General features: G+C 37.7%; 1 protein-coding gene across 1 annotated transcript; it reads left to right on the top strand.

The window, feature by feature from the left end:
* Positions 1-10,312: 10,312 nt before the first annotated feature.
* On the top strand, positions 10,313-11,548 carry LOC140835921 (uncharacterized). Its single transcript, XM_073201332.1, has one exon. It carries the CDS (start codon positions 10,313-10,315, stop codon positions 11,546-11,548), a length of 1,236 nt encoding a protein of 411 aa, XP_073057433.1.
* The last annotated feature ends 1,899 nt before the right edge of the window (positions 11,549-13,447 follow it).

Below are 13,447 nucleotides of genomic sequence, written 5' to 3'. Positions count from 1 at the left end.
TTCAACAACAGTGCCGCTGTTTCAAGCGCATATCCCCAAAAGGATGGCGGCAACTCCGTGAACCCCATCATAGACCGAACCATGTCCATCAAAGTCCGGTTACGACGCTCCGAAACACCATTTAACTGTGGTGTAGCGGGCGGAGTCCACTGCGAGAGAATCCCATTCTCTCTAAGATACTCTTGGAACTCGGCACTCAAGTACTCACCACCTCGATCCGATCGAAGTGTCTTGATGCTTCGTCCCAATTGCTTCTCTACTTCACTTCTGAATTCTTTGAACCTTTCAAAGGCTTCAGACTTGTATTTCATCAAATACACATACCCATACCTCGAATGGTCATCGGTAAAGGTGATGAAGTAGGCATGTCCATGCTTAGTGGTGATGCTAAGCGGACCGCACACATCGGTATGGATCAAATCCAATAACCCTTTGGCTCGCTCCGCATGGCCCTTAAAGGGAATTTTGGTCATCTTTCCTTTCAGACAGGATTCACAAGTCGTGAGAGCGTTAATGTCAGACATATCAAACATGCCAACTCCCACTAGCTTGTTCATCCTTCTTAGGGATATATGACCTAATCGAGCATGCCATAATTGTGCCGAATTAAGAGTATCTTGTTTGCGCTTATTTGTTGTTGTTATCGTTTGGACATTGTTAAGTGGAATATCTTTTAATTTTAAGGTGTAGAGATTGTTTTCAAGTTCACCGGTACCAACTAAACATTCATTCTTGTAAATATTGCAAACACCTTTGCCAAATAAACAAGAATATCCATCAATATCAAGCATAGGAATGGAAATAATGTTTTTAATCAAGTCTGGTACAAATAAAACATCTCTTAATACAAACTTAAAATCATTGTTCAAAATTAAACAAACATCTCCTATGGCCTTGGCAGCAACTCTTGCTCCATTGCCCATCCTTAAGAAGGTCTCACCCTCTCGGAGCCTTCTACTTCTTCCCATCACCTGCAAATCGTTACAGAGATGTGAGCCACAGCCGGTATCCAATACCCAAGAAGTAGAGTTAATCGAGATATTTACTTCAATAAAGAACATACCTTTGGCAGAACCCTTCTGCGCAAGATATTCCCTGCAGTTACGCCTCCAATGTCCAGGCTTCTTGCAGTGGTGACAGATGTCAACAGTCTTTTCAGCCTTCACTGGCGCGGCTGCCACAACGGGACTCGAAGTCTGCCTCTTCAAGGGCTCGCTCTTCTTGGTACGCTGGAAAGAACGCTTCTTTCCCTTCCCATGTGGACCGGTCTTCGTGCCAGATGAAGAGCCCACATAAAGAACCTGCTTCTCCTTTTTGATTGTGGACTCAAAGGTCACAAGCATGTTCACCAACTCTTCAAGGCTGGGCTCGAGCTTGTTCATATTGAAGTTCACAACGAAAGGATCGAAAGAGCTAGGCAGCGACAGCAGCAACACATCAGTGGTCAACTCCGAAGGCAACACCAAATCCATGCCTACGAGCTTGTCCACGAGCCCAATCAACTTTAGGCCATGCTCATGGACCGAAGTCCCATCTCGCATGCGTAAAGTGATGAGCTCCTTTACTGTGGCATGCCTCAAAGGCCGAGTCTGCTCTCCGAAGAGCTCCTTGAGGTGCATATGAATGTCAGCAGCATTCTTTGCATCCTCGAATCGCCTTTGCAGCTCATCGTTCATTGAAGCTTGCATGTAACACTTGGCCTTCAAGTCATGGTCGCACCAATCCTTGTAGGTCTGCAGTTCCTCGGGACTGCAGTCAGTCGGAGCCTCATCAGGGGGCGACTCAGTAAGTGTGTATGCGATTTTCTCCGAGTTCAAGACAATCTTTAAGTTTCTTAGCCAAGTGATATAGTTTGGTCCGGTTAGTATGTGTTTTTCGAGAATGACCGAAAACGGGTTGCGAATTGATGACATGTCAAAGATTGTACTGAAAAGTAAAACAGATAAATGTTAATGACTATTTTAAAATATTTAATAAGATATAAAGTTTGGACTTTTACTTTATAAATAATCGCTCCCACTGTTTTGACATTTTCACTACCCTCTAGTGAAAACGGGAAACACTTTCCTCAGAAGGTACGTAAGGTCCAATTAGCGAATTGTGATCCCGAATAATATCGGCCATCACAATTCCTAAAAGGTAGTTTCCAATTGCATCGCCATGCAACCCTCTACGTATACTTTTGTCTCACGTTTGATTAGGACCCAATAATATGACGTCGTTCATCTTTACGTGTCAAGCCTAACCCATCGATATTGAACCTTAATGGACGGTCGCCATGAGTTCCCTCAATAATATGAGCCGAAATCATGGGAGTTCCACGTAGTTCACATCACAATGTCAATGGATGTCACAGCTTTCCGGCACTCAAGGCTCCCCCAATAATATGAGCCGAGCCCCGAGTACGGGTAGCGTTCATCATGCATCCATTGTCGATGGAAGACAAGGAAATTATAAACAAATTTATAATTCCCCTTTTCGGACATGATATTAATTTTGAATCTTATTCAAAATGAGGGTTTTTAATTTTGAAAGGTCTCATCATTAATTTTATTTTAAAAGCTCGCCATGTTTGATCGTATGTTTGCCGGATTCATGCAACTTTGTTATTATAATAATAATAACGCACATACTCATTATTTATAACATATCATGCATATATTATAAATAGAAAACAATACAAGGATGATCAATCGCCCCAATAACTAATGGCCCGTGTGAGCCAAACACGGGCCTAGGTCCAATCCTAGGGTAAATGCACGGGATGCAATGCAACTATACTATTACATTAGCATCCTATATTACATGTCTTCGATCTTCATAATCACCAAGGCCACCATCTTCCAATCTTGATCTTCCCCTATTCTAATATTTACAAATAAATATCCATGGCACATAGGGATACATCTCATGGGGTGGGAACGGGCCATAAACCAAGCCCACTTTATAAATTGATAATTATTACAATCATACAACACAAATATCCTAGCATACACCTAGCAAATTGGGCTTGGGCTTTTGATCATCCTTCATGCATAATATCACATATCATACACCATCAATTAATTATCACTATAATTAATTGATCCAATATTATATATCTTGACCCAATCACTAACCGCCACAATTATAAATTAAATTAACAAAGTATACAAACACCTTTGTCTACTTTCAAATTAATTTATTTATAATCGAATTTCTTGTAAATCACAATTTACTATAAATAATTAAAGTCACACTTCAATTATTTATTTTATGAGAAAATATGTGCAACAATTGTAAATTTAAACTTAAGGGCCCAAAAACCATTTTTCACCAAAAATATTTTGGCCCATTTAAATTTCACAAATTATGTTGGCCATCCAATGGCCCAACATCTCAAGGCCCATGACACTAAGATTATCCAAAACACTTTTGGAAACCCTAGCCGTCATCGCCGTCGCCGGAGCTCCGTCGCCGGATTCCGGCAACAAAAAATTTTTTTTTTTTTATTTAAAAAACAGTATTTCGGGCAGCCCCTTGGGCTGCCCCTTGGCTGCCCGAAAAATTTCGGGCAGCCCCTTCGGGCAGCCCTCGGGCAGCCCCGAAAAACATTTTTTTTTTTTTTTTTTGTTTTTGACATAAAATTTTCGGTCCTTGCATATTCTTTGCACAAAAATTCTCAAGCGGTTAGAAATCGATCTCAATACAATATTACGTAAATATAGCACAAAAACCGTAACCTTAGCTCGGATACCACTTGAAAGCGGACCGGTTACGGAGGCCGGAAACGCAACGGAAGCGAAAAACAAAAATTTTTATCAAGAATTTTCGGCCCCCTCAAATCTTTTGTGCAATATTTACAAAAATCTAAAACCATGCATAGGGTGTTAGAAATTTCATTACCTATCAACCCCTTAGAGTTGATGAATGGCTCCAACTTTGTTGTGAACAACAAAGCTCTTGAAATGGAAGATAAGTCTACAAGCTCCTCCTCCTTTGCTTCAAAATCAAGCCCACCACTTAGCTATGTAAATCCCTTCTTACTTTGCACTAGAAAAGCAAGAAGATTTTTCAAAGAGAAATTTTGTTCTCAACAAATTGAAGAACAAAACAAGAAAAATTTTGGGAGAGAATAGCTAGGAGTTTTCGGCCAAGTGAGATACAAAAATGAGGGAGTGAAGTCTAGACTTGGGTGTGGGAAAAGTGGAAAAAGGTGTCCCCCATGCCATGCATTATTTTATTAAAAAGTATTCAAGTCTCTTCACCTCCCAAGCATGCAATCCCTACATGTCTCACTTGTATATTATATGGTTTTTAACACATTAAAAAACCATGGACTAAATTTTCATTATCTCAAACACATTTGAGATAAATTAAATATTACTTGAATTTACTCAAGTCCCACTAGTTTAAATAATTATTTTAATTGAGCTCTACAAGACTCAATATTATTTAATTAATTCAACACTTGAATTAATTTAATTATTTTAGACTCTACTAGGTCCACTAGTGTTTAATTAATTCAACATTTGAATTAATTTAATTTAGTCCCCAATAATGTTTATGAAAATCACAATTTTCAACTACATTATTTACTTGGCCAAATTTTAATCTTAGGAACACTTCCATATATTAAAATTTATATTTCTCTCATAGAAGTCATACTTCTAATTTTCTTTACACTTATAAACACATTTATAAGCCGTTCAACACATTGAACTATTTTACTTCTCTTCGGGATTTACTAAGCAAGTACTTGTGTGGCCCTCAATGGTTCATTGATACAACTAGCCGTGGGTTCACATCTCTATGTGATTCGGACTAAACATGTCCTTATATGAGCATACCCCAATTGCTCCATTCTTACTTATCAACTCCTTGATAGTAAGAACGTCAGAACTCAAGTCTGATAGCACCCAACCAATCACGTTAAACGCCTAGCAGCATCGCTTACGTGATTCCCTAGGTATCACATGATAGTGCCTGCAAGAACCATTCAATTATGGTTAGCGTACAGTACGGTCCCTTCAACTCATATATCCCGATCGATTCGACAACTATTGGTCTATCGAGAGTTGTCAATGAATCGATACTATGTGTCATGTTGTGGTTGCATCGATGGTGTAATCTATGAAACCCCTTTCATAATTACCACCATACTCTGATCAGAGATTTCAACCCACACATACATGAGAAACACATAGGATATCCATACCCGTAGGTAAGCGGTGAATCCCCGGCTACAATGCATCGACTCCTATATGTTTCGCCGTAACACCCAACCTTGCCACCTAATGACCCCATAAGAGTCGGTAAACAAGTCAAAGTGAAACGCTAGCACATAGAGTCTCAATGTTGTCCCGGGTCATAAGGACTAATTCTGTACAACCATAAACCAGGACTTTTCCACTCGATAAGTGAGAACCACTTGGAAAGTCCTTTTATGGAGGGTTGTTCAGTGCACTCTACAAGGAGCACCTATCTGCATGCTCGGACATCACAATGTCCCCTACCAATGAAACATGGTACTCACATCGCAGATACTAGTCTCTAACTCGAGCGGCCTTTATCCTTCTTAGTGGCGGCTGAATCGACTAGGAACGGTTTAGAATATACAGTATTCCAAATATGAGTTTCATGATACTCATCATATGAGCATCTCATATTCTTTCTACTATTTGTATATTCAAGGACTTTATCTATGCAACAAGCATGGGTATAAAGATAAAGATGCGCCAAATTAATAAATTGAAATATTATTAAAATAAAGATCGTTTATACAAAGAGTTTCATTGTGAACAGTCGGCCAACACTTGGCTCGACGTGCACCTACTCTAACAATAAAGAACCAACTTCTCTTTCTTGATGGTTGATTCAAACGTAACAAGCATATTCACCAACTCCTCAAGGGTCGGCTCCATCTTGTTCATGTTGAAGTTCACCACAAAAGGATCAAATGAGCTAGGCAATGATAACAACAACATGTCGGTGGTCAACTCCGAAGGCAAGATCAGATCCATGCCAACGAGCTTGTCCACGAGCACAATCAACTTCAGGCCATGCTCATGGACCGAGGCCCCATCTCGCATGTGCAAAGTGATCAGCTCCTTGACGGTAGCATGCCTAAGAGGCCGTGTTTGCTCACCAAAGAGCTCCTTGAGATGCAAATGAATGTCAGCAGCACTCTTTGCATCCTCACAACGCCTCTGCAGCTCATCATTCATAGAAGTCAGCATATAACACCTGTCTATCAAGTCATGGACACACCATTCCTTGTAAGCCTGCAATTCCTCAGGAGTGCAGTCAGTCGGAGCCTCAACAGGGGGCGACTCAGTCAGTGTATATGCTACTCTTTCCGAATTCAAGATGATTTTTAGGTTTCCTAGACAAGTGAGGTAATTAGGTCCAGTTAATATGTGTTTGTCGAGTATTACGGATATCGGATTGCAAATCGAATACATTGTCAATTCGTAGTGAAAAGTAAAAACAGATAAATGTTGATGACTATTTTAAAATATTTAGTAAGATATGAAGTTTGAACTTTTACTTCATAAATATTTGCTCCCACTGTTTTTACATATTTCACTACCCTCTAGTGAAAACGGGAAACTCCTTTCCTCAGTAGGTACGTAAGGTCCAATTAGTGAATTATGATCCCGAATAATATCGGCCAATCACAATTCCTAAAAGGTAGTTTCCAATTGCATCACAATGCAACCCTCTACGTAAACTTTTGTCTCACGTTTGATTAGGACCCAATAATATGACGTCGTTCATCTTCACGTGTCAAGCCTTACCCATCGATATTGAACCTTAATGGACGGTCGCCATGAGTTCCCTCAATAATATGAGCCGAAATCGTGGGAGTTCCACGTAGTTTACATCACAATGTCAATGGATGTCACAGCTTTCCGGCACCCAAAGCTCCCCCAATAATATGAGCCGAGCCACGAGTACGGGTAGCGTTCATCATGCATCCATTGTCGATGAAAGACATGGAAATTATAAAAAAATTTATAATTCCCTTTTTCGGGCTTGATATTAATTTTGAATCTTATTCAAAATGAGGGTTTTTAATTTTGAAAGGTCTCATCATTAATTTTATTTAAAAGCTCGTCATGTTTGATCGTATGTTTGCCGGATTCATGCAACTTTGTATTATCATAATAATAACGCACATACTCATTATTTATAACATATCATGCATATATTATAAACAGTAAACAAATCAAGGATGATCAATCGCCCCAATACTAATGGACCGTGTGAGCTAAACACGGGCCTAGTGTAAGAGTAGATGCCCTGCAAGACAACGGTTGGCTAGGGAATTTATTGACTCAAGTGAAATAAACAATCTTTATTTTAATATAATTTAACTTTTTATGGTCTTGTTATAATTTATCTGTATACCCATGCATACAGCATAGATAAAGTCCTTGATTATGCTTTAATACAAATGTGGGGACCCGGGCTCTAATTCTTTTTCTTGGGATTAAATGGATCGTTATTATAAAACGTGGGTCAAATTTTCGCTTTTTACATAAAAACACATGTAACTAAACAAACATAAGTTCTTACTTTAATTTACCATATAAAACATAAAGTACATGTCTTGATCCATAAACAACTAGTGTTCACTATCATCTAAACTCAAATGATAGTACAAGCCTAACAAAAGAACAACTAGTCCTCTGTTGCGCCCGAGATCACCACGCTATCACGATCATCGCTGTCTCGACCCAGATCCTGCCCCACCTGTTGTTATGCACACATACAGACATAACAACAGCCGGAAAACCGGTGAGAACAAATGCCAGTATAAACATGTATACATGCATTCAAACAATCTAAAACATGAAACATGCTAATATGAATGTCATTCATATAAAATCAACCTAATCATGTCTAGACTCGACTCAACTAGAACTCTAGGGGTCCCGTTGTGAATAAGACGGCACTGTCTGTCACCTACCCTCCCAATCGAGGTGTTGTCCGTCTTATTCCTAGACTTCGGCCTGATCTGTATCCGCGTCTACAATAGGGGCGGTGATCTTCCCCTAAGCTGTGATATCGCCGAACGTCTAGTAGTCTGCCTGATCTCCAGACTATCCTATCTTAATGCATGAATACACAATCTGTAAACAAGCATAATCATTCTAATGCATTGCCACATGATCTGTAAACAAAGCATAGCAAGATTTGTATACAAGTTCTATAAACAAATCTATAAACAATCATAATCATATCAGTAATATCCCAAGTTTTTATTGTGCTTTGATCAGTGATTTCATGTGTTATGATTATGGGATATTCATATATATTGATATGGTCAAGTTTTAGTGTTGTTTATAGTTCATTTTATTGCCAATGGGTTAGAGAAATTATAGGGGCCTAGTTGTTGATGATTTGGGAATGGTTGAATGCTAGTGGTGATGGTTTTATGCTTGATTTTATATGGAATTTGGTTGTTAAAATTCATAATAATTGAGTGGAATAAGAAAATGTTGGATATTAAGTTAAGAAAAGTCATTTTTAGGAGTTCGTGCCGGAGGAGTAGCGATCGGGTGCAGCAACGCCGCACCCGCGCTGCCATGTGCAGCGCGGGTGCGCTGCCTGCGCGGGCAGCGCTGCTCCAGCGCTACCCATTCGTGTGCGGGTGCGTTTCCTTCGATTTTTATACGAAAAGTGCATTTTCAAAACACACTTTTAAGGTTGGGAAGGAATTTATATTGCATTGTATTGAGAAATATCTTCATTCCTTCATCTCTCATTTCTCTCTCATACGTAACTTCTCTTTTCTTCTCCAAAATTCTTTCTTCTAAATCTTCTCCAAATTCAAGGATTTTGTGGAAATCTTAGCATCTCCTAGTCTAGGTGCTAGCTGCAAGGTAAGAACTTAATTATTTATGGGTTTTGTGAAGAATTGTTGGGTTGGATGGATGCGTTGACTTCATGAATCTAAGTATATATGATGTTAATTCATAGTTTTTATGGTGTTTATTGTTGTAGGGATTCTATTGAGGTCATCTTTGCAATCAAGTGTTGATTGGGTTGTAAGTAGAAGCTATTTCTTGTGCTCACATGATATATATGTATCCAAGCCATGTTTATTGAAGTCTAGCTTCTTTTATGGTTATATTATGCCATATTCATTGTTATATATTCAAAGATCCAAGAATTCTATTGATTCCATTGTTAAAGAAGCTAGCAAACTATTGTGCCTATCAAGTGTTTGATGAATTGTCCCAATAAATTCATATGCTACAATCCTTTGTGCATATCAAGTGTTTGATGAATTGTCCCATTGAATTCCATATGCTACAATCCTATGTGCATATCAAGTGTTTGATGAATTGTTTCAATGAATTTCATATGTTCCAATCCAAGGAAATGATAGTAATTCATGCATGTCATTGGCCAATCACATGAAGAGTGTCTCTCACAGCCTGGTATATATTTTCATATATCACAGAGATGCTATACATAGATTATCTCTCACAGTCCGATATAAATTTATATATATCAACAGAGATAATATTCACAGGTCACAGATTACAAGTTACATACTATCATTTCATTTCATGGTTATCTCTCACAATCCGATATATATTTATATATATTAACAGAGATAACATTCACAGATTATAAATCATTGAGCTATTGTTTCATATTCATGCTATGGTATACCATCTATATTATTATTTCATTATTGTTCATTGAATATGGTATTGTTCACTTTCATTGCCATTGGGATATTTCAAGCCAAGCCATATAAATATGTATTTGTTATGTAAAGTTCTCTACTTACTGAGTTTTATCTCATTCCAGTTATTTCATGTGATGCAGGTAATAAAAATATTTGAGCAGATTGTCCAAGGAGGAGAAGTCATATAGCTATTGAAAATGGAACACCTTTTATTTGGTTATGTTAATGTTTTATTGGTGTGAGTTGAACATTTAAAGTTTTAAAAATATCATGTATTTTATTATATGTATTGTGGGTATTTGATTTATGATGTATTGAATTTATGTATTGTTTGGTTTGTATTTTATGAAAATGGTTACAATGGATATAAAGTATATTTTCTTGACGATAAATGCTTCCGCTGATGTCAAGTTATATTTCATTTTAAAATAATTTTAAGTGGGGTGTTTCAATTAGTATCAGAGCAATGTTCATTGGACCATATATGACTTCTTCTGCCTAGGACAATCTGGTATGTTTTCAATCCTGCATCTATTGATTTTAACATTGACATTTGATTCTATTCCATTGCCATTGATGTATTCTTTCATTCTATCCATGTTAACATGAGCACCGATATAGGAAATGCCTACCAAGCGTAAGAATGTTGAAGGGGATGATAGTACTACTTTCTCAGATAAGAATACTCGTGTAGTAGATGAATTTACTAAGTTATTGCAAGATCAAGCTAAAGTTCATGGTGATCAGATCCAACAGTTATTGACTATGCAAACAACGATTCAAGGTCAAGCACAAGAAAGAATTCAAGGCGCGACAAATAATTCTGAAAATGGTGCGTATGATCGTTTCAGGAGGATGAATCCTCCTGATTTTATTGGTGGTCCTGATCCATTATTAGCTCTTGAATGGGTCAAAGCTTTGGAAGCCATCTTTGACTATTTGAAATTTTCTGATCAAGATAAAGTTGGTTGTGCTGTGTTTATGTTGGTAAAGGCTGCTCGTATTTGGTGGGAAGCCACCAAAGTGACTGTTAATGTTAAAGAACTGGTGTGGAACGAGTTTAAGGAATTATTTCATGCCAAATATTTTTCAAAGGAAATTAAGGCCAAGAAAGTGAAAGAGTTTCTGGAATTGAGACAGGCTTCTTTGTCTGTTACTGAGTACATACTGAAATTTGAAGAAGGTTGTGTGTTTGTTCCTTTTATTGCTGAGAATGACAAGGATAAAGGTGAACACTTTATTCGTGGTTTGAAATCTGAAATTTGTAGGGATGTCCATATGTCCAAGGTAGTGAATTATCAAGAAATTGTGGAGAGAGCTTTACTTGCTGAACATGATGAGCACGAGATTGAGAAGGATAGACAGTTGAGGAGACAAGTTTTTCAAGCCAGAGGTCAGGGTCAGGGTTCAAGTGTGAATGTTAGAGGAGGAGGTTATAAAGGCAAAGGCAAGATGGATCAGCGTAGTAGATTTCCTTTGCCTCCTGCAGATAATGATCGACTATTGTGTGCCAAGTGTGGAAAGTCACACAAAGGAGAATGTTTAATTGGCAGCGGTCGTTGCTATAGATGTAAGGAAGTTGGACACACGGTTTATAACTGTCTTCTTTCTTTTGGAAAAGGTAAAGTGCAAGGTCGAATCTTTTCAATGACAAAGGAGGGCGCAAATCCTGATGCTTCAGTCATATCAGGTAATATTTTCATTTTGGGAAAAGAAGCACTTACCTTAATTGATACTGGTGCAACACATTCTTTTATATCTGAGGAGTTTATGCATACTATATCTGTTGAACCTACTGTGGTGTCTATTCAATTTAATATTGTGTTACCTTCTGGGAAGAAATTTGGACAAATAGTATAATTAAGGCTTGTCCTGTGTTGATGGGATCAAGATTGTTGTATGCAGATTTAATTGTAATTTCAATGGTTGCATTTGATGTGATATTGGGTATGGATTGGTTGTCTGCTTATCGTGCTGTGATTGACTGTGTTAGCAAGACAGTAAAATTTTTAGCAGATGATATTGAGAAGGATTTATTTGTGGGTGGTACCTCTTCATTAAGTATCCCTATTATTTCTTGCCTTCAAGCTACTAAATTGTTGCATAAGGGTTGTGTTGGTTATTTAGCTTCAGTTTTGGATACAAGAAAGGAAAGTAAAATACAGATACAGGATATTGATGTGGTTCAGGATTATCCTGATGTATTTGATGATGATGTACCTGGATTACCACCTGATCGAGAGGTAGAGTTTGTTATTGATTTAATTCCAGGTACAACTCCAATTTCTAAGGCTCCTTACAGATTAGCTCCAACTGAAATGAAAGAATTAAAGAATCAATTGCAGGAGCTATTAGATAAAGGTTTTATCCGTCCTAGTTTCTCACCTTGGGGAGCTCCAGTGTTATTCGTGAAAAAGAAGGATGGATCATTGCGATTATGTATTGACTATCGTGAACTGAATAAGGTAACTATTAAGAATAAATATCCTTTGCCAAGGATAGATGATCTTTTTGATCAATTGCAAGGAGCAATAGTATTCTCGAAGAATGATCTTCGGTCTGGTTATCATCAATTAAAGGTGAGAAATGAGGATATATCAAAGACTGCTTTTAGAACGAGGTATGGACATTATGAATTTTTGGTGATGTCTTTTGGATTAACCAATGCTCCTTCAGTGTTTATGGATTTAATGAATCGTGTCTTTGCACCGTATTTGGATACCTTTGTCATTGTTTTTATTGATGACATTTTGATTTATTCTAAGACACGAGAACTTCATAGAGATCATTTGAGGATTGTGTTGAACTTGTTGAGGGAAAAACAATTATATGCAAAGTTCAAGAAATGTGAATTTTGGTTAGAAAAAGTGGCATTTTTTGGCCATATTGTTTCTAAGGAAGGAATTTCTGTAGATCCTTCTAAGATTGAGTCTATTCAACAATGGTCCATTCCAAAGACAGTTTCAGATGTGAGAAGTTTTCTGGGTTTAGCAGGATATTATCGAAGGTTTATAGAGAACTTCTCAAAGATAGCATTGCCATTGACGAGTTTAACTCGTAAGTCAGTCAAGTTTGAGTGGACTATAGCATGTCAACAAGCATTTCAAGAGTTAAAAGATAAGTTGACTTCTGCCCCTGTGTTAGTACTTCCTTGTGGTACTGAAGATTTTGTGGTTTATTCAGATGCTTCAAAATTGGGGTTAGGTGCTGTACTGATGCAGCATGGGAAAGTGATAGCTTATGCTTCTCGTCAGTTAAAGGACTACGAGAAAAATTATCCTACTCATGATTTGGAGTTAGCAGATGTGGTGTTTGCATTAAATATTTGGCGAAAATATCTTTATGGTGAGAAATGTGAAATTTTTACGGATCACAAAAGTTTGAGTTATTTGTTTTCACAGAAAGAATTGAATATGCGACAGCGGAGATGGTTAGAACTTGTCAAGGATTATGATTGCACCATTAGCTATCATCCTGGTAAAGCTAATGTGGTTGCAGATGCTTTGAGTCGCAAGTCAAGTTCAGAATTAAATGCTATGATTTCTAAATTTTTGTTGCTTGATTTGCAAAGAAATGAGATAAATTTGGTATCTTCAGGGACAGTGGCTCGATTATCTACATTAGTTCTCCGCTCAACTTTGTTTGATCGAATTTTGAAGGAACAACAGTCTGATGTTCAGTTATTGGAGTTAAAAAGGAATAAAGAATTATCAGGAGTTTCTGAATTTGGAGTGAATCGTGATGGTTTGATTACCTTTC

Source organism: Primulina eburnea, chromosome 7 (assembly GCF_022965805.1).
Source record: "Primulina eburnea isolate SZY01 chromosome 7, ASM2296580v1, whole genome shotgun sequence".
Taxonomy (NCBI): domain Eukaryota; kingdom Viridiplantae; phylum Streptophyta; class Magnoliopsida; order Lamiales; family Gesneriaceae; genus Primulina; species Primulina eburnea.
The sequence above is the reverse complement of the archived record's forward strand: the minus strand, read 5'-3'. Positions and strand labels throughout refer to the sequence as shown.

Coding starts and splice junctions, on each gene's coding strand:
- LOC140835921 (XM_073201332.1), top strand. CDS start 10,313: ATGCCTACCAAGCGTAAGAATGTTGAAGGGGATGATAGTACTACTTTC.